This window comes from Megascapheus bottae, chromosome 4 (genome assembly GCF_031878675.1).
Source record: "Megascapheus bottae isolate mThoBot1 chromosome 4, mThoBot2.hap1, whole genome shotgun sequence".
NCBI lineage: Eukaryota > Metazoa > Chordata > Mammalia > Rodentia > Geomyidae > Megascapheus > Megascapheus bottae.
Window position 1 is genome coordinate 67,880,115 of NC_143512.1, and position 19,818 is coordinate 67,899,932.

At 41.6% G+C, this 19,818-nt stretch overlaps 1 protein-coding gene across 2 annotated transcripts in view; it reads left to right on the top strand.

Moving 5' to 3' along the window:
• Window positions 1–19,818, top strand: part of Drosha (drosha ribonuclease III) — a 124,826-nt gene that overhangs the window by 872 nt on the left and 104,136 nt on the right. For both annotated transcript variants that reach the window (XM_090332096.1, XM_090332097.1), the window contains exons 2-7: window positions 1,452–2,285; window positions 6,318–6,410; window positions 11,675–11,785; window positions 11,990–12,221; window positions 14,904–15,045; window positions 16,094–16,248. In XM_090332096.1, the coding sequence (XP_090188222.1) occupies window positions 1,452–2,285; window positions 6,318–6,410; window positions 11,675–11,785; window positions 11,990–12,221; window positions 14,904–15,045; window positions 16,094–16,248 (1,567 nt within the window). The remainder of the gene's footprint in view (window positions 1–1,451; window positions 2,286–6,317; window positions 6,411–11,674; window positions 11,786–11,989; window positions 12,222–14,903; window positions 15,046–16,093; window positions 16,249–19,818) is intronic.

Consider the following 19,818-nt stretch of genomic DNA (forward strand, 5'->3'; position numbering starts at 1 on the left):
GAGTGTTGTCCCAGAGCCTCTTTGTGTTCAAGGCTAGTGCTGCTTTGCCACTTTAACCACAGCACCACTTCCAGTTTTCTGAGTGATTTATTAGAGATAAGAATCTTACAGACTTTTCTGTGTGGGCTAGCTTCCAAACAAACCTCAGATCTCAGCTATAGCTACTATTACAGGCATGAGCCACTGGCACCTGGCTACTCACAAGACTGAGATCTGAAGATCAAGGTTCAAAGCCAGCCTGGGCACAAAAGGACCTGAAACTTATCTCCTATTAACCTCTAGAAAATGGGAAGTGGGGCTTGGCTCAAGGGTAGGATGGTGGCCTTCAGCTGAAGAGCTCAGGGACAAATGCCCAGGCCCAGGGGTAGAGTGGTAGCCTTGAGCTGAAGAGCTTAAGCTCCAAGACCCACAAAAAAAAAAAAAAAAAAAGAAAAGAAAAGAAAATGCTCCACAGATATCAAGTCAGGTAGCTGAAAATGACCATGTATTTCAGGTTTGGAAATGGGATCCAGAGTGTGGCAGGGTGGGCTTTGTCAAGAGTAAGGAATTGGCAGAGGATGAAATTGGGATATTGGATGCAAGTAGATTTGGTGCATAGGCAGAACAAGTGAGGGAGTTCTAGTATGGTGTTGGTGTTCCCATTTGGTAGGAAGATAGGTTATGATTGTCCAGGGAGGGGATCAGGAAAGCAGGAAGGATGCTGGAAGAGGGCATGTGGCGGTGAAAATAGCCAGTAGTCAATAAGAATAAACTGTTGCTGGATTGTGCAAAGCATGTCTTGACAGAACGTGTGACGGACGTCATATGGGCATCTGTCTGCGCACTCAAGTATTCCTCAGTAGCTCCACTTTGTTAGTAATTCTTGGATGGAGGTATCGGGGTTTCTGTGACTGAAGGGAAACACGGTATAAGAATGTAGGTTATTTCGTTTTTAAAAAGTCATTGATGGGGCTGGGTGTAGAGTAGAGGTTAGTGGTAGAGTGCTTGGCTAGCATGCATGAAGCCGGGGGTGGATTCCTCAGTACCACATACACAGAAAAAGCCAGAAGTGGTGCCATGGCTCAACTGACAAAGTGCTAGCTTTGAGCAAAAGAAGCACAAGGTCCATGTGCAGGCCTGGAATTCAAGCCCCAGGACTGGCCAAAAAAAAAATCATTGAGATCCTAGGTGGTTGAGACAGGAGAGTTTATTGGCCATAAAGTTTCAGATATCAGAAAAAAGCTAGTATGGAGGAGTGGAGTATCCCAGTGCTGGGAGGGTGGTGGGTCCCTAGTGTACACAGGGACCCCCCCTCCTTCCCTCCCTCTTTCCCTCCCTCCTTCCTTCTCTCCCTCCCTCCTTTCTTCCTTCCCTCCTTTCCTCCTTCCCGTTCTCTCACTCTTTTACCCCCCCTTTTATTTTTATTTATTTTTTTTAAATAAACTTTTTCCTCTTTCTTTCCTCTCATGAAGTCATAGGATGTCGTTCCACCCGGGACGAGGCTGTCCTCGGGGAAGGGGAGGACACGGAGCCAGACCTTCCGCCCCGGCCTTCAGGCCCCAGAATCTGAGGCTGCTTCACCCCCAGCAGCCGCCCGCGCAGTATCAATATGAACCCCCCAGTGCTCCCGCCACCACCTTCTCCAACTCTCCAGCCCCCAATTACCTGCCCCCGCGACCAGACTTCGTCCCCTTCCCTCCGCCCATGCCTCCTTCGGCACAAGGCCCTCTCCCCCCGTGCCCCGTCAGGCCCCCCTTCCCCAACCACCAGATGAGGCACCCCTTCCCCGTGCCACCCTGTTTCCCCCCCATGCCCCCTCCCGTGCCTTGTCCCAACAACCCCCCTGCGCCCGGGGCGCCCCCTGGGCAGGGCGCCTTCCCCTTCATGGTGCCCCCTCCCTCCATGCCCCATCCGCCGCCCCCGCCCGTCCTGCCCCAGCAGGTGAATTACCAGTACCCCCCGGGCTACTCCCACCACAACTTCCCCCCTCCCAACTTCAGCAGCTTCCAGAACAGCCCCAGTGCTTTCCCAGCCAGCGCCAGCAACGGGAGCAGCCCCCACTTCAGACACCTGCCCCCCTACCCCCTCCCCAAGGCCCCCAGCGAGCGCAGGTCCCCCGAGAGGCTCAAGCACTACGACGACCACCGGCACCGCGACCACAGCCACGGGCGAGGGGAGAGGCATCGCTCCCTGGAGCGGAGGGAGCGAGGCCGCAGCCCCGACCGCCGGAGACCCGACGGCCGCTACCGCTCCGAGTACGAGCGGGGACGCACTCCCACGCGGCACCGCAGCTACGAGCGGAGCAGGTGAGGACTCGCTGGACACACGTAAAAGAATATATAGAATTTTCCCGAGGAGGAGACAGCCACCCACGTTAACTCGTCAGAAAATGACCACATCTGCCAAATTTACCACTTTCCTGAGGCTTTTTGTTTTTGTTTTTAAACATGATTGACCTTTTCACCACGACCCCATATCATGAAAGATCGTGTACTGTTTTTGGGGGGATTAGGTGAGATGTAGTTTTTTGCTCAGGTGAACATCATCATCAATTTTCAGAATTTTTAGCTATTTTGAAATTGGTGACCTGCATGTGTTTGTTTTTTTTTTTTTTTTTTTTTCCAATCAAGAATCAAAAGAGTTCAAGTGGAAACGTGCTTTCCGATTTTCTTTCCTTTCTCCTTTAGGGTAAAGTGTCTTGAACATTGTTGTCTTCTGGTTTTATTTACAAAAATGAAGTTAGATTTGTTACATCTTGTCCAGGTACCTCTTTCAGAATCGCTTTTAGCCTATTTTGTTGCCACTGAATGTGTTCATCTTGAGCAAAATGTGTTTAAAGAGTATGATTGTTGCTGGGTACCAGGGGCTCATGTCTGTAATCCTAGCTATTCAGAAGACTGAGATCTGAGGATTGCAGTCCAAAGTCAGGCTAGGTAGCACAGTCCATGAGACTATTTTATTTACCACCAAAAAAGCTGCAAGTGGAATTGTGGTGTAACTAATGGAGCATTAGCTTTGAGCACAAAGAACAAAAAGCCCAGAAGTAGTGCGTAGACAGAGTTCAGGCCCCAGGACATGCAGAAAAAGAAAAGCAAAATCATTCCATTTTGGATTTATGAGTTTTGGTGTTTTCTGTTGTTGTTTTAGTTTTTTTTTTTCTTTTGGTATTTTGTTAGTATAACAGTTCAGTCTTTTTTTTTAAACTATTTTTTTTTTTTGTTGGTCTTTTTTGGACCAGGAATTGAACCCAGGGCTACCTTGCCACTGAGATATGTACCCTATCCCTTAAGCAAGTGATTTTAAAACTGGGATTCCAGATGAATTTCTAGAAACTCTGAATTCACATTCAAAGTTTATGTTTATATGTGTTTCTAGCAAAACCTCAAAATAGATTTTTTTTCATGATTTCTTGTCTTTTTTTTTTTTTTTGCCAGTTCTGTGCTTGGGCTCCAGGGCCTGAGCACCGTCGGAGCACCGTCGTTGGGCTTTCTCAAGGCCAGAGCTCTAACACTTGAGCCACAGCACCACTTCTGGCTTTTTTTCTATGTATGTGGTACTGAGGAATCGAACCCAGGTCTTTGTGCATGCTAGGCAAGCACTCTACCACTAGGCCAAACTCCCAGCCCTCAAATTAGATTTTTAAAGAAGCAGATAAGAGTTTGTTAGGTCAGAAAGTTGAGTCATTGGTTTGCGCTAAAAAATGAAAGGGCACAAAATGATTGTACTGCAATGGATTGGTACTGATGGTAAATTCTGTGTCTATGAAGATTAGAGGTCTTTTTTAGTTGTCAAGTAGTAATGGCATGTTGCTTTCTTGGCCCTTGACTGTGTTTATTGTCTTTTGTGTTTACCTCTATTCATTTTGGCAACTTTGCTATTATATGTAGTGGAGTTTCCCAGACCAGCTACTTTACTTGGGTTTGTAGAATGGGTATACTTTCTGTTGTTTGTACATTGCTGATGACAAGAATCCATTCTCAATTTGGTTTGTATATTTTCTTTATGGTTGCATTGGTTTGATTCAGACCAAATTTTGCCAGTAAATGGCAGTGATTATTCTCTGCTGTGAAGAGTATTGCTCAGAAGGTTGGGTTTGTTCAGAAATGCAAGTTGTGCTCTTCTGTCTCTGATGGCCCAATGGAAGGTGGGAAGGAACCTCTTGCAGAGGTGGCTGGAGTCATTAGCTTTATAAAAATCTGTTTATAGCATGAACTACTGTTTCTAGACAGTTTTGTTCCTAATTCTGTGATGAACCAGTTGGCACATGTTATAATTTTGCAGTGAGAATCTGAATGAAAGAGTTTGTAAGCAGTTGTCTTTAGACGTTACAATGTTGTTATTTACTGTCTTTGGGACAGCATGCTGTTGGGAAACTTCTAGGTAGCATTTTTCCTCTCATTTTGAGATGCTGTAATTAGAGCAGTTATCAGGCTGTACTGTACATCCCAAATTCTTCCACTGAAACTTAGAATGCGAGTTCTGTGTTTAGTTGAAGAAACTCAGATGTGTCCATTTACTGGAGAACGTCTCCAGTAAATCAGGTGCCGTCAGAGAAGGCATCCAATCTCTGTTATTCTGAATGGTGCTCCTTTTCTGTGCACAAGCTCTGTCCTCCTCCGCTGGACTTTGATTATATTGGAGGTGTTTTATAACATGTGGAAGGTGCTTATCCTGGAGCTGCTTTATAGTTAGCTCCCTTTGGAGTATAACTCTGTAACTTTTAGAAGTATACTAGCAACACTGAAACTACCTAAATTTGCATATTACATTGTTTATGCAGATTCTGTAGTCTTGTACTCTGGCTGTTTCTGTCCTTAGTGTAAGTGAATCTGATGTTTTACAAGTTTCATCTTCCTTCTTTAGCTATGGCGGAATATCAACTGCAGGAGTGCTTTAGGAGCCAGGTGCCTGTAATCCTAGCTGGTCCTGAGGATCATGGTTCAAAACCAGCCCTGGCACTAAAGTCCATGAGACTCTTGTCTCCAGTTAACCACTAGAAATCTGGAAGTGGCGCTGTGGCTCCAGGGATAGGGCGGTAGCTTTAAGTTGAAGAGCTCAGGGACAGTACCCAGGCCCAGAGTTCAAGCCCCATGACTGACCAAAAAAAAAAAAAAAGTGCTTTAGGATGTACAATTTTAAGAAAAGGCTTGTGAAGAAGTGGATGTGTGTATCTGAAACCATGAGAGATCAAGGTGACTTTAGGAAATGGGAAAGGAAATAGCTGTAGGTGCATACCCCATGCAGCTGCTCTTCAGTGTTGAGGAAGCATGCTGCAGGCTTTGCCCAGCTGAGCTGTGCTACCTCATGGGTAGCATTATGGATGTCCCATTCACAGTAAGCATGTAGAGCTAGCATACTATGCTTAGTAGTTTACACAGACTCACAGTATTGCTGGTGTTCAAATTGGACTTTTAAACTCCTGTACATTAGAGGAGCAATCATCAAAAGTATCATTCTTGCCAGGTAACAGTGGCTTGCACAAATAATCATAGCTCTTCAGGAGGCTGAGATTTGAGGATTGCTGTTCAGAGCCAGCGGGAGCAAGCTCTGATCTCTAATTTACCACCAAAACGTTGGAAGTGAAGCTATGGCTCATAAAGTAGAGTGCCATCCTTGAGCAAAAAAGCTCAAGAATAATGCCCTGGCCCTGAATTTCGTCCTAGTAAAGACATGAAAACACACACACACACACACATCAGTAAAATCCTATTGATTGGATGTTAAAAATAATCAAAACTTAAAATTGTCCTTCATCCCATTCATAGATGCATTGAGTTTTCTGGAAATCAATGAGAGACCTTCAAATAAACAAGGATTGGCTGATTATAAGCTTACGATAAAATCCTTTTATTACTTAGTCCTAACCATAATTTCTTTAAATAAATCAGTAAAAACTGTCATATTAACTTCTACAGAGAGAAAATCTCCTTTTTCGTTGGTGCTAGTCATGGATCTTGAGTGCTATCCCCGAGTTTCTTTGCTCAAGACTAGCACTGTACCACTTGAGCCATTGCTCCACTTGAGCCATCTCTCCACTTCAGACTTTTTTGATGGTTCATTGGAGATGAATCTCATGGGCTTTCCTGCAGGGCTGGCTTTGAACCGTGATCCTCAGATCTCAGCCTCCTGAGTAACTAGTATTATAGGCATGAGCTACCAGCATCCAGCTTCCTTCTTTTTTTCCTCTAATAAATTAAGGAAGCATAAAAAACCCCAAAGTCAATATTGCCTTAAAAATGCTTAGATATGGTCCATTTATTTAGAAGACACACTTAGTAAAGAGACGATGGTTTTGAGTCTTTCTGTTGCAAACAGCTCTGTGTATTAATTCCTTTAAGAGAGCGGGAACGGGAGAGACACAGGCACCGGGACAGCCGAAGATCACCGTCTCTGGAAAGGTCCTACAAAAAAGAGTATAAGAGATCTGGAAGGTAAGCAAGGGCTTGAAACTGGAAAAAGCTGTAGGATTATCTCTTGGGATCCAGATTTGGTGTTTGTGCTTCTAGCAGCCAAGTCTTTTATACAGTCTGAGTTTCGTCAGCATTACTTGAGGATAGTTAAAGCAGTCAGTTCTGCAAATTTTTTTTAAAACTGTTCAGATAGATTTTATTTCTAGATAGATGATATACTAGTGAAATCTCCAGATGTTTCCCTGGGGTAGAAAGTTATCTGACCACATTAAACACTTAGAACTAGGCCTTAGAGTAAGTGCCAAAGAAATGGTGACTGTCATTGTTAGGCTGCCACTTGGCTTAATTGGTAGAGGAGTGAAAAAACAGGAAAGATGATTTAAATATAAAATAATGAAAATGAAACCACTGCAAGCAATACAATAATCTTTGTAAATGAGTTATCTTTTGAAATAAATAAATGATCGTTTGAAAGATCATACAGCTTATAGTGGCAAATGAAGAAAAGAGAATTATATACAACTTTATATATGGTCCAGCATACTTTAGGAATTGAGGAGATTTAAAAACTATAACATGTTATATATTTTACTAAAAAATAAGTACATGAATGTGATGGATTGGTTTCTAGCAAATTTCACCCAAGAAGCAGAAAACTATAATAAGCTGATCATGGAATAATAGAAAAAGTCATATTTGTAACACATCCAGAAATGTTTCCACCTGTTTTAGAACACTGAAGAAAGTGAAAGGAAAGCTCAGCTCATGGTATATAGCAGAAAGACTCAACCAGGGGAAAGAAAACCACAGGACAGTGTTTCCTAGGACTATGGGGTATAAAAGTACTGGATAGAATATTAGCAAGTTGTTTTCAGAAAGGGTGTTACGTTAACCAGGAGCTGATTCCAAAATTTATACCAGTCCATGGCTAAACTTGGATAGTAGAAAGTTTTAACTCTTGGTATTTAAGCTGTAGAATTATATTAATATTTGTCCACTAGGCATTTAAAATAAAAACAACATTCATTTATACACTTCATTTAGTAAACTAAAATTTAACAAAAGATTCCAATTTAGTGTTGAAACCTAGAGGCTTTCAAAATTAGAACAAAGGTCCAGGCAAGGAGCTTCCTTTACCTGCCATTGTTACCTACCAAACAATTAAAAACCTGGTATCCTGGTATGTTCCAGGTATGGTACTGGTGGGAGTGATATGTTAGCCTCACCTTAAAGGAAAGAGCACATGTGTTCTGGAACTTAGCAGTGACTAACCCGATGCACAGTAGTGCTGGTGAAATGACATTTTACTGATACTGCAGTAATGCATTAGGGAATGGGACATGAGGGAAAAAGAGGAGAGCTCATGTCAGGTTTGGTTTGAGAGGTTCTGAGGTTAGGTTGTGGGTTTTTTTTTTTTGTCAGTGTGGGGGCTTAGATTCAGGGCTTTGGTGCTGTCCCTGAGCCTCTTTGTGTTCTAGGCTAGGCTCTACCACTTGTACCACAGTGCCATTTCCAGTTTTTAAGTAGTTAATTGGAGATAAGAGTCTCATGGGATCTTTTCTGCCTGAGTTTGGACCAGGATCCTCCGATCTCAGCCTCCTGAGTAGCTAGGATTACAAGCATAAGCCACCAGTGTCAAGCTCAGTTTTACAGGCTTCTATAGTAATCCACTTGAAACGTGACTGGCCTAGCAAAGTATTTGCAGTGGGAATGGAGAAAAGTAGAGTATGACTTGGTCCATAGGCCTCAATAACTGATCAGATGAACGCAAAGGGAACAATGTGGGGTGATCACCTGTGGTCTGATCATATTCCTAAGTGGATCGGGACCCTAAGAAAGGCAGAGGGATGAATGCAAGTTTGGATTATGTGGATCTTGACAATCTGAGACAAACAGATGAATTTGTTTGGTAGTTTGTTGGATATCCAAGTGTAAGGTTGAGGAAAGAGCCTTCAATTAGAAATGCTAAATGCCATGGATTAGGCAAGTTTGACTAGAAGTGAGAAAAGGGCTGGAGGAGGAGGAGAGGCAGCAGGAGAGAAGCCAGGATATTATGTTGGGCGTCACTGAGGACCTGTTGGAGCTTGGTGATTTTTAATGTGTAAGTGATGGAAGTCTAGATTCAGTGCCTTCTCCAGCACTTGGGTTCTGTGCATTCTAATGATGGAGTAGATGAAAAAAAGAGGGATGCATATGTTGTAAGGGAAGAAAAGTTATCACAGCTTGCAGAAGAGCATACTATTAAGAAGAAACAGTTTGGAGTTTGGATTGTGTATTTTGGAGTGCCTGAGAGTCCTAAAAAGTTTATTTTTGTTCTTAAATGTCCCTCTGAATATGTTAGAAAATGAATACCTATATTGTTTACAACAGATGAGCTGTCACTATCTGTCATACAGGACACATGGGGTAAGGATGGGTTTTTTGCTTGTATTTCTTGATGTTGGAAGTAATAATAGTAGCCAAGTGTTAGCTAGGAATTTTTTAGGGGGGCCGGGAGGACATGGCAGAATGTTATGTTAAGTGTATTAACTTTTAACTACAATATTGGGTAAGTGATTAGTTTCCGAAAGTGTCTGCTCCCTTATGGGAGATGTTGGTGTCTGCCTCATGGGGGTCATATGATGATTCAGTGTGAGAATATGAATAAGACTTAAGGAAGTATAAACAAATGAACAGCAAGAAAACAAAACTAGTCACTAGGAGCTGAAAGCTCTCTTAAATACCAGGCCAAACAAAATACATTCACTTCCACACTTAAATGAACTAAAATAGCATTCAATAAGTGTAGGAAATACTCAGGACCAAGGGAGAAAAAACTCAAAGATATAGCAGAGGACAAAGGAATTGAAGTACAGGAGCACAGGTCCCCCAAGGGAAGAAAATAGCATTTTCAGATCAGAGGAAACACTGATAGCTGGCAAAGCCACTTGAAGGAAATAACTGAAGTTAGATTTCTGCCCTATATCTTGGAGAGATATAGTAGAAATATATAGTATAAAAGTAAGAACACATAAACTATTTGGTCTTCAGATGAGAAGGAATTTCTAAGTTAAATAGTAAGGCAGAGAGTATACATAAAAAGATCTCTATAAAAATTATATATAGAGCTGGGAGTTTGGCTTAGTAGTAGAGTGCTTACCTAGCATACATGAAGACCTGGGTTCCTTTCTTTGGTGCTACACATACAAAAAACCAGAAGTGGCACTGTGGCTCAAATGGTAGAGTTCTAACCTTGGGAAAGACCAAGGACAGTGCTCAGACTCTGAGTTCAAGCCCCAGGATTGGCCAAAAAAAAAAAAAAAAAGGCGTATGTAGCTGGGTGTCAGTGGCTCACACTTATAATCCTAGCTACTTAGGAGATGGAGATCTGAGGACTTCAGTTAGAAACGTATGAGTAGGAAAAGTCTTAAGTCTCTTATCTCCAATTAAGTACCAAAAACTGAAGTGAAGTTGTAGTTCACTTGGTAGAGAGCACTAACCTTGAGCACAAATGCTCAGGGTCAGTACTCAGGCCCTGAATTTAAGTTCCAGGCTTGTAGGCAGTTATAAACTTGGAAAATATAAGGTTGGGGAAGGTTATAATACATACTGAAATAGAATTATGTTTTTCTCTGTTTCTGCTGCTGCTGCTATTGCTGCTGCTGCTTCATCATCGTCATCTCCTTCTTCTCCTTTTTCTTTTGTGGGCCATGGGCTTGAACTCAGCCTTGGCACTATCCCTGATCTCTTCAGCTCAAGGCTACCACCCTACCCCTGGGCGTGGGCATTGTTCTGAGGTCTTTGGCTCAAGGCTACCACCCTACCCTTAAGCCAAGTCCCATTTCCCATTTGCAGGAGGTTAGTTGGAGATAAGAGCCTCAGGTCCTTTTGTGCCCTGGCTGGCTTGAGAACCTTGATCAGCCTCCTGAGTAGCTAGGATTACAGATGTGAGGCACTGCACCCAGCTCTGTCTTTCTCAAGGCTTGTGCTCTCACTTGAGCCACAGCACCACTTCTGGCTTTTTCTATTTATGTGGTACCTAGGAATTGAACCCAAGGTTTTGCGAATGCTAGACAGGCATTCTACCACCAGACTATACTCCTGGCTTCTCTTTTGTTTTGTATGGTATTAGGGTTTGAACGTGTTTTCCAGGCAAGTTCTTTACCACTTAAGCCACCATCTTCAACCCTTTTTGCTTTATTTTTTCAGACAGGGTCTCATGCTTTTAGCCTGAACTGGTCTTGGACCAGTGTTCTTACTTATGCCTCCTGCACATGTGGCATATGCCACCATGCCTGATTTATCATTGAGATAGAGCCTTCCTAATTTTAATCTGGGCTTGGAGTGAGCCAGGATCCTTTCATCCTTTCAATCTCTACATCCCAGTTAGCTGAAGATGCAGAGGTAAGCCACAGCACCCAGCCAGATGAACTATCATAATTGCACACTCTTCGGGTCTGGGATGTGGCTCAAGTGGTAAATAAAACACTTGATCAACAGGTACAATGCCTTATAGTCAGTATCCTCTAAAAACTAATTAACAAACAAACAAAACCTACTTCCAGTGAATCAAAAAGACCATAGTTCTAATTTTACAAATTTTAGCATAACATTACAAGCTTGTCACAAAAGTGAGATGAAATGTAAGCATTTTAGTAGTGATTAAGAAGATTCCAAATTTAAGTATTTTTCCATGGTGACAAGGATTAAAAAAGAAAGGAAGAAAGAAAGAAAACCCTTACTATTAGGATGGGTGGGCATGGAGCTTGCAAAGAGTTTTATTGGTGCTGCCTATCTGGAGTGAGGTCTTAAAAAGGGAGGTCATGAAAAGGTAATGGTAAAGTTATTAAAAATGTTTATTTTTGACTTTGGATCCCCATGTAAGCTTTTTTTTTTTTTTTTTCTATTGCACCTTTGTTAATGGAGCTGGTTTAATAAAGCAGTGATCCTGCTTGGCTGGCTTTTTTTTTTTTTTTCAAGAACTGTAAGTTTGGGGAAGTTCAAATTTACTCTGTAGGTTTTATCCTCCAAGTACATTGATAGGATAAGTGTTTGCATAGAAGTGCCAAGAATTCAGGGTGACAGCTTTGTTTCATCCTCCTTACTAATGGATGTAGTGTTAAAGAACTAGCCAAAATTTTGCTTTACCATGTGGTAATAGCCAGGCCTGAGTTCCAAAAAGATTGTTAGGGCAGCTAACAATCCATTGCAAGACAAGAAAGATTTAAGGCTAAAATTCTCATTGCTCAACTGTCTATCTATATAGGTAGCTTTCCAAATATTTCCCACATGTCCTTCTTTTGTAGGAGTTACAGCTTAGGAGGTGTCTCTGAACCTGTTGGATGCACACCAGAATTACCTGGAGAGACTACTAAAAATACAGAATCTTGGGCCCCAGCCACCGAGATGGTCAATCAGTAAGTAGGTCTGGAGTAGGTTTTTAAACAAGTAAACATGAGGAGATTCTGATGCTAGCAAACTAGTCTTTGGGGATCATTGGTTTAATAAAATTAAATGTCACAGATGGCATGGCATCTGTCTTCAGGTGAAAAGAATGCATTAGATAGTTTATGCAATAGGAGAGTATGACTATTAACTAACTTTCTTTACTTGCTTTCAAGTCGGTCCCCCAGCAGGGAGAAGAAGAGAGCTCGTTGGGAGGAAGAAAAAGACAGGTGGAGTGACAGCCAGAGCTCTGGCAAAGAGAAGAACTATACCTCCATCAAAGAGAAGGAGCCAGAGGAGACCCTACCTGACAAAAATGAGGAGGAAGAAGAGGAACTCCTTAAGCCCGTGTGGATTCGATGCACCCATTCAGAAAACTACTACTCCAGCGACCCCATGGATCAGGTGGTAGGTCCTGACAGGAGCGAAGCTGTGGACCAGGGCTTCTCCACCTAGTGCTTCTTGTGTTGGGGGCCAGATGGTTCTTTGTGGGGCTGCCTTGTGTATTGTAGCATTTTGCACAGCATCTATTATGTCTGCCCATGTTGATCATTAGGATAGACACATAATAATGTGCACTGGCTGAATGCGTTAGTGAGGAATGACTGGGTACAGATTTAGGGCTAAGACATTAGGGATGGGGGATTTGATGCATGGGGTTAGATAAAACTGGGTTTATGATGTTCATAATTTTGTGAAAATACAGATGTTGCTTGACTTACAATAGAGTAATATAGTTAATTGCTTGTTAATCAAAATACCTTAAGGTTTAAGTGCATGTAATACGTAGTAACAAGTAGCTAGGGAAAATCATCTAATAGGAGGCCTACCTTGTAATGCAGTATTGACTATCCCATTTAACACACTGGATACCTGATTCCACATGTGCTGACAGCACAGTACTTTGCACAGTAGCGTGTTGGTTGTATCTCTTTGTGGTGATGTCATCAACTGGCACTGCCACTGCCCAGCAGCACAAGACAGCATCATAGCATGGTGCAGACTTTAGAATAAGAAAAAAAAATGAGAATCCAAAATTTGAAGTATAGTCAGTGGAATGTGGGTTGCTTTTACATTTTTTTTTTTTTGCCAGTCCTGGGCTTGAGCTCAGGGCTTGAGCCCTGTCCTTGGACTTTCTCAAGGCTAGAGCTCTACCACTTGAGCCTCAGCACCACTCCCAGCTTTTTTCTATGCATGTGGTACTGAGGAATTGAACCTGGGTCTTTGTGCATGCTAGGCAAGCACTCTACCACTAAGCCAAACTCCCGGCCTGCTTTTACATTTTTAAAGTTCAAAATATCTTAAGTGAAGGACTTTGCTTCTTTGTCTGAACTTGAGAGGACAGTTCTTTCCTTTTGGAAGTAGAAAGCCTTAGGAACTCCCACTATGGGTGTGATATTTTATTTGATGAACCAGAATAGGCTTCTAAGTCACGGTTTGCATGCCTGGAGTGAACAGAAAGCTCTTGAGCTGAGTTTTTCACTCCATGTGTTCCTTACTTAGATAATCCTCAGACATCCCTGGCAAACAAGCATTCTGTCTGGTATGCTGCTGTGAGTCACGATTCATGGCTGAATTGTCTTAAACGAGCCAAGTTTGTTTGTCTTGGAACAGGCATATGGAGGGAGGCCTTGGCTGTTGCTTACTCAGTGGCTCAGAAATGGCCAGACTCTACTGTCTCCTGAGTGGCCTCTAACATCGAAGGATGGCGAGCACCTGGACACACATCTTACATACCTGTGTCCACACAGAGGGCGTGAAGGGTGTGATGGGGAAGCCTTCCTCTAGTACCTTGCCCGGGCTGCCCCTTCTAATCCATTTGCTGCTGGCTGCTTCAGAAATTTATTTTCCTTGCTGTTATAATACAATTCCCTATGTTGAACGGTTTCAAATATCACACATTTCTTTTCATAGCACCTGTGGTCATAAGTCCAATCTGGGACTCACTGGCTAAATCATGGTGTTGACAGGGCTATGTTCCTTTCTGTAGCTGTGGAGAAAATCAGTAGTATTGCTCATTCAGATGGCAGAGTTAGGTTCAATGGGGCTAGAGGACAGAGGTTATTGTTTCCTTGCTTGCTGTCAACTGAAGGCTCTTTCTAATCCTGGAAGCCATCTGTATTTCTTTGCTTATGGATCCCTTCCATTTTCAGGGCCAGCATTGCAGCTCAAGTTCCTGTCATGTCTTGAATACCTCCTGCCTGCCTCTTCTATGGCATCATTGACTCCTATTGGCAGAGGTTCTCTGCTTTTATGGGGTCCATTTGTCATCTAAGACTATTTCCCCATCTCAGATTCTATAACCTTCATAGCTCAAGTGAATGGGCTGTCACTCTCCTACCTCTGCCTCCTGTGTAGGTGGATTATAGGTTGCAATCACTGGGCCTGGCTGGTATTCATCAAACAACAAACACTAAGGATTTGGAGTTCAGAGGGTTTAAACATGCAATTTAGTCTTACATAGTTACAGGCATATTGTTAGGAGGGAGGCTGATAAGCTTTATGGCCTGAACATCTGCCTGTGTGGGTTTTTTGTTTTTTTTTACCTGTGGCTCAGACATGGTGATAGGAATGTCAGAGCTTTCATGGCCCTGAGAAAAGCAATGACCAGTTCTGGGTAGCTGATGTTATGATTTACCTTTGTTCTTTTTAATATTTGTAAGTTCTACATTTAATATTTTGATATTATCAAGTTGAAGGGTGGGCATTTAAAATTTGAAGTGACTTCTATCCTGGAAAAGAATAGATAGAATGAAAAAATTTCATCCAGTAGTTTAGGGTGAAAATAAGAGAGGAGAAGATTCGTAGACTACTTCTTTTTTCTCTGAAAGTCAGGGTCAAAAGGTGTCCATGAGTGACTAATATTCCTAAATGATGACAAAGTAGGCTTACGTGAGGATTGTCAGCTATGCAAGTGTGTTAGGTTCAGGTGATCATTGCCAGAATTGGGCATTTTGTTTTTCAGTGTTTGTCTAGTTGGGAGTTAAAAAAATGCTGTTAAAAATTCTTTGATAAATTGTAATAGCTTATCTGTCTTGGATATGGTCATTATTCATATCGTTTCCCCTTTTGATCTTTTATTTTGCAAAGGGAGATTCTACTGTGGTTGGAACAAGTAGACTCCGTGACTTATATGACAAATTTGAGGAAGAATTGGGGAGCAGACAAGAAAAAGCCAAGGCTGCTAGACCTCCATGGGAACCTCCGAAGACAAAGCTAGATGAAGATTTAGGTGAGTGGAAAAGGCATTAGGCCAAGACTCTGTGCTTCTATTATTGCTTAATCTTGGCCCTTTGGGAAATAGCCCCAAACTGAAATCTTCTCTTTTTCTTTTTATTTATTTATTTTTTTAACCTATAGTCAGCAAACCTGCATAGTAGTGGAATCAACCTTCCTTCCTTCAGACACTAGTTTTTTTTTTTTTCTCTATTTTTTTTTGTCGATCCTGGGACTTGAACTCTGGGCCTGGGCATTGTCCCTGAGCTTTTCAGCTCAAGGCTACCATCCCACCCCTTGAGCTTCATGCCACTTCTGGTTTTCTGGCAATTAATTGGAGATAAGAGTCTTATGGACTTTCTTTAGTGCCCAGGCTGGCTTTGAACCACGATCCTCGGATCTTAGCCTCCTGATCCTCAGATCTTAGCCTCCTGAGTAGCTAGGATTACAGGTTTGAGCCACTATGCCTGGCTATGACTATTTATTATGAATGCATGGTTTGCTTTGAACCTTGAACCTCAGATCTCAGCTTCCAAAGTAGCTAGGATCATAGGCATGAGCCACAGGTGCCTGGCTGAAGTTGTTTTTTGTGTGCATGTGTGTGCCATTACTGGGGCTTGTCCCTTGTTTTCCTCGAGGCTAGTACCACTTGAGCAACAGCTACACTTCTGGATTTTGGGTGGTTATTTGGAGATAGTCTCACAGACTTTCTTGCCTTGGCTGGTTTCAAACTATAATCTTCAGATCTTAGCCTCCTGAGTAGCCACTAGCATTGACAGAGTTTGAAAGGATGTATCTCCATTACTGTGTTAATTTATCCATTAATTTGGTCTTGGCTTTTTTATGGTAAGAAAAATCTATATTTTGTTTATCCAGTTAGATTATGACTTAACCTTATAGGCTATATATACCTATGTTTGCCTCATAGCATTGCTGAGCAGTTGGTTGTAGAGGTGTCCCTCAGATATTTGCTTAGGCATAAAGGCTCAAGTCATTTGAAAGTCTGCACATAAAACCATTTGATGGATTTCTACAACCTCTGTGCTTTCTCCACTCCCTGTTAGAGAGTGCCAGTGAATCAGAATGTGAGTCCGATGAGGACAGCACCTGCTCTAGCAGCTCAGACTCCGAGGTGTTTGATGTCATCGCCGAAATTAAGCGCAAGAAGGCTCACCCCGACCGACTTCATGATGAACTGTGGTACAACGACCCTGGCCAGGTGCGAGGATTTTTATGGTCTTGCTATGAAGGTTGTGAACCCACACATCACATTTATGGCTGTGGGCTTATAGGATACATGTTGGCTAGTACTGAAATGGAATTGTGCTCTCAGGGTTGAGTGTCATTTTTGCAGAACTTATTTCTTTTGGGCTTTAGAGCTCAGCAGCAAGGCATAAGCACCTGGGCAGCTGTTCCTTGAATCATAGTTGACAGTGTTGGTGAATTCTGTGTTGGGGAGCAGGATAATGGAACTGCATCATTAAGCAGGAGATGGATGGTAGGATGAGGAGACAGAGGACTTGTAGGTCTTTTGAAAAGCAGTTCACCTGGAAGGGATCTTGCTGCAAGAGTGATCAAAATTGTCCTAGAAAATTCCATTTTTCTTAACTAGTCACAGGTACGATCTCTTCCAAGTTTTCTTTTTTTTCCAGGCAGGCTTGTACTGATGACAATATCACTTAAGCCATTTTTGTTTTCACATACTAAGTTCTTTTGAAATGAAACATACATTTTTCTTTATTTTCCTTTCCCTTGCCCTCTCTCTTTTTTAAGACTGGAGTTTCTTTTATAACCCAGGCTAGCCTCAATGTTGTGATCTCCTGTTTTAGTCTCCAGACAACTGGGATTAAAGATGTGCCCAACTCTAAAAATATCTTTAGCACTAGTGGTTCATACTTGTTATTGTAGCTACTCAGGAGGTTAAGTTCTGAATATTGAGTTTTGAAGTCAGCCTAGACAGACAAAGTATATCGAGATTTCATTTCTAATTGACCAGCAAAATGCTGGATTGGAGGCCTGGATCAAGTGGTAAAACAGTAGCTGTGAGCAAGAAAGTCAAGTGAGCACAGGCCTTCAGTTCAAGTCACTGCCACATACACGAACAGTATCTTTATAAAGGATTTGTGTTTTATAAATATTATAATAAATATAAAGAAAGGTATGTATGTGAAATTATCAAGCATAATATAAAACATACTTAAATTTTTTACAACTTAGCATTTACGTTTTGAGAATAAATTCTGTTAGAATGCTCTTCTAGTTCTTAGATGATACTTTTTTTTTTAATTTTTATTTTTTTGCCACTTCTGGGCCTTGAACTCAGGGCCTGAGCACTGTCCTTGGGCTTTCTCAAGGCTAGCTCTACTGCTTGAGCCACAGCACCACTTCTGGCTTTTTTCTATGTATATAGTACCAAGGAATCAAACCTGGGTCTTTGGGCATGCTTGGCAAGCACTCTTATCACTAGGCCTAACTCCTGGCCTTAAGATGATAGTTATGGGCTGGGAGTTTGGCCTAGTGGTTAAAGTGCTTGCCTAGCATGCACGAAGACCCGGGTTCGATTCCTTGGTACCACATACATAGACAAAAGCTGGAAATGGTGCTGAGGCTCAAGTGGTAGAGTGCTAGCCTTGAGAAAGTCCAAGGACAGTGCTCAGGCCCTGAGCTCAAACCGAGGACTGGCAAAAAAAAAAAAAAAAAGATGATAGTTATTTAAAATACTTTTTGATAGGATTAATATAGAATGACTGACAAAAATACATTTTATAGTGCCTTGGAATTGAATGAAAATTTTTGCAATGTGTTGAATTGTAATTTACATGACACAATTTACCCATAAGTTTACAATGTTATGTTTTAGGCAGAGTTACATAACCTTCATCCCAATCTAATTTTGGTGCCTTTTTTTTTTGTCCCCTAACAGAGTCCTTTCAGTAAGTCTTTATCATTGGCTGTTATTTTGTCTGGATCAGAACCTTCCATCTCAATTTCTGTGAATTCCAGTTCTGTGGATTCAGAGATTGGCCAGGGCATCTATATTGGTTTACTGGTTGGCTTATTTTGTTTGGGTTTCTGACCTCTATGTAGCTGATTATAAAGGGCTGATTGATGTAGCATCTAGACCCTGGTAAAAGACAAACATGTAGACTGTCTGTTCTCCAGGAAATCATTGAACATTCTGCCATTTCCATGTTTTTCATCACTAGAAGTTATGACCGGCCTTAGGAGCAGTATTGTGATTTTTGATGGAAATTTATCACTTCTGTTATTTGCCAGCTGTTACTTTAGATAATATCATAATAATACATTTTAGATAGTATTGTTATCTTTCTACCATACCACCTGGAGCTTTATATTTCCCCAAAGGTTAAAGAAAGTCAAAGCTTTTCACTTTATTGTTGCCTTTCAAAGACATTTTTTTTATTTATATTTAATTGGATACATATAGTAAGTCACAAATTCCTAGAACGTGAAAAACACATTTAAATCTATATAAGCATCCCTCAGTATCCAAACTGATTGCTTCGAGATAGTAATGTCTATTACTGCTAGAATCCCTTTAATATAATATTTGCATTTAACCTACACATATCCCATGTTACACTTAAAATCATCTTTAGAAGGCTGCTAATGTTACATATAATATAAATGTGATGTAAGAAGTTGTTATACTGTATTTTTTAGAGTATGATATGAAAAAGAAGTCCACCCCTGTTCAGTACATTGATGTTGAATAAATGGCTACAATGGTTTTTTAAGGCTCTAGATTTTGAGTCAGTTCTCTGTTGGTCTTTCAACTTACATAAATGATCTGGTCCATAGTTTTGGATCTTATGCCCCAATAATATGGCTTCCTGCCTTCTCTTTGATTTTTTGCATGCCCGGGGTAAAAAATGTCATCTGTGTGTGTGTGTGTGTGTGTGTGTGTGTGTGTGTGTGTGTGTGTGTGTGTGTTTGTGTGCTTTTGTGGCTTTTTTTGTCTCTCTTCTAAGAAGCCTCAGTGTGGGCCACTTAGATGAATTATCTTTTTCTGTGGAACAGAATTCATGTCTTTTGAGTTCACAAACCTTGTGGTGTTTATTCTCTCTGTGCTTAGAACTCAGTTCTGTCTGTGAGATAGCCAGATTCTTTCCTAGTGAACTCAAGGTGTGTGGGGCTCAACGTGGTAAAATTAATTCAGATTATAAAGAAGAATGTATTCTAACATAATGGTGTTGTATTGAATAGCTATTTTTCCTTCCTTTCTGCTTTCAGAAGTACATTTGCCATTTTCTCTCTCTCTCTCTCTCTCTCTCTCTCTCTCTCTCTCTCTCTCTCTCTCTCTCTCTCTCTCTCTCTTTTTTTTTTTTGCCAGTCCTGGGACTTGAACTCAGGGCCTGTGCATTGTCCTTGAGCTTTCCACAAGGCTAGCACTCTACCACTTGAACCACACCACCACTTCCGGCTTTTTCTATGTATGTGGTAGTGAGGAATCAAACCCAGGGCTTCATGCATACTGGGCAAGCACTCTACCACTAGACCACGCTCCTGGCCCTTGAGATTTTCTTTTAAAAGAATTTAATCTGAAGATCACCTCCAGAGCATTCTGTGAACCTCATACAGGATATAAAGTAAAAAAAAAAAAAAAAAAGAAGCTTTTTTTTCTTTTAAAAAGTCATTTTTCCCGAAATAAGAAAAATAACAACAGCAACAAAAAAAATGTCCCAAAGAAAGGCAAGAGGAGATGGGGCAGACAGGGTGCTGACATTGATATTTCCTGCATGGCTGCACAAATAACTTGGGAGTCTAG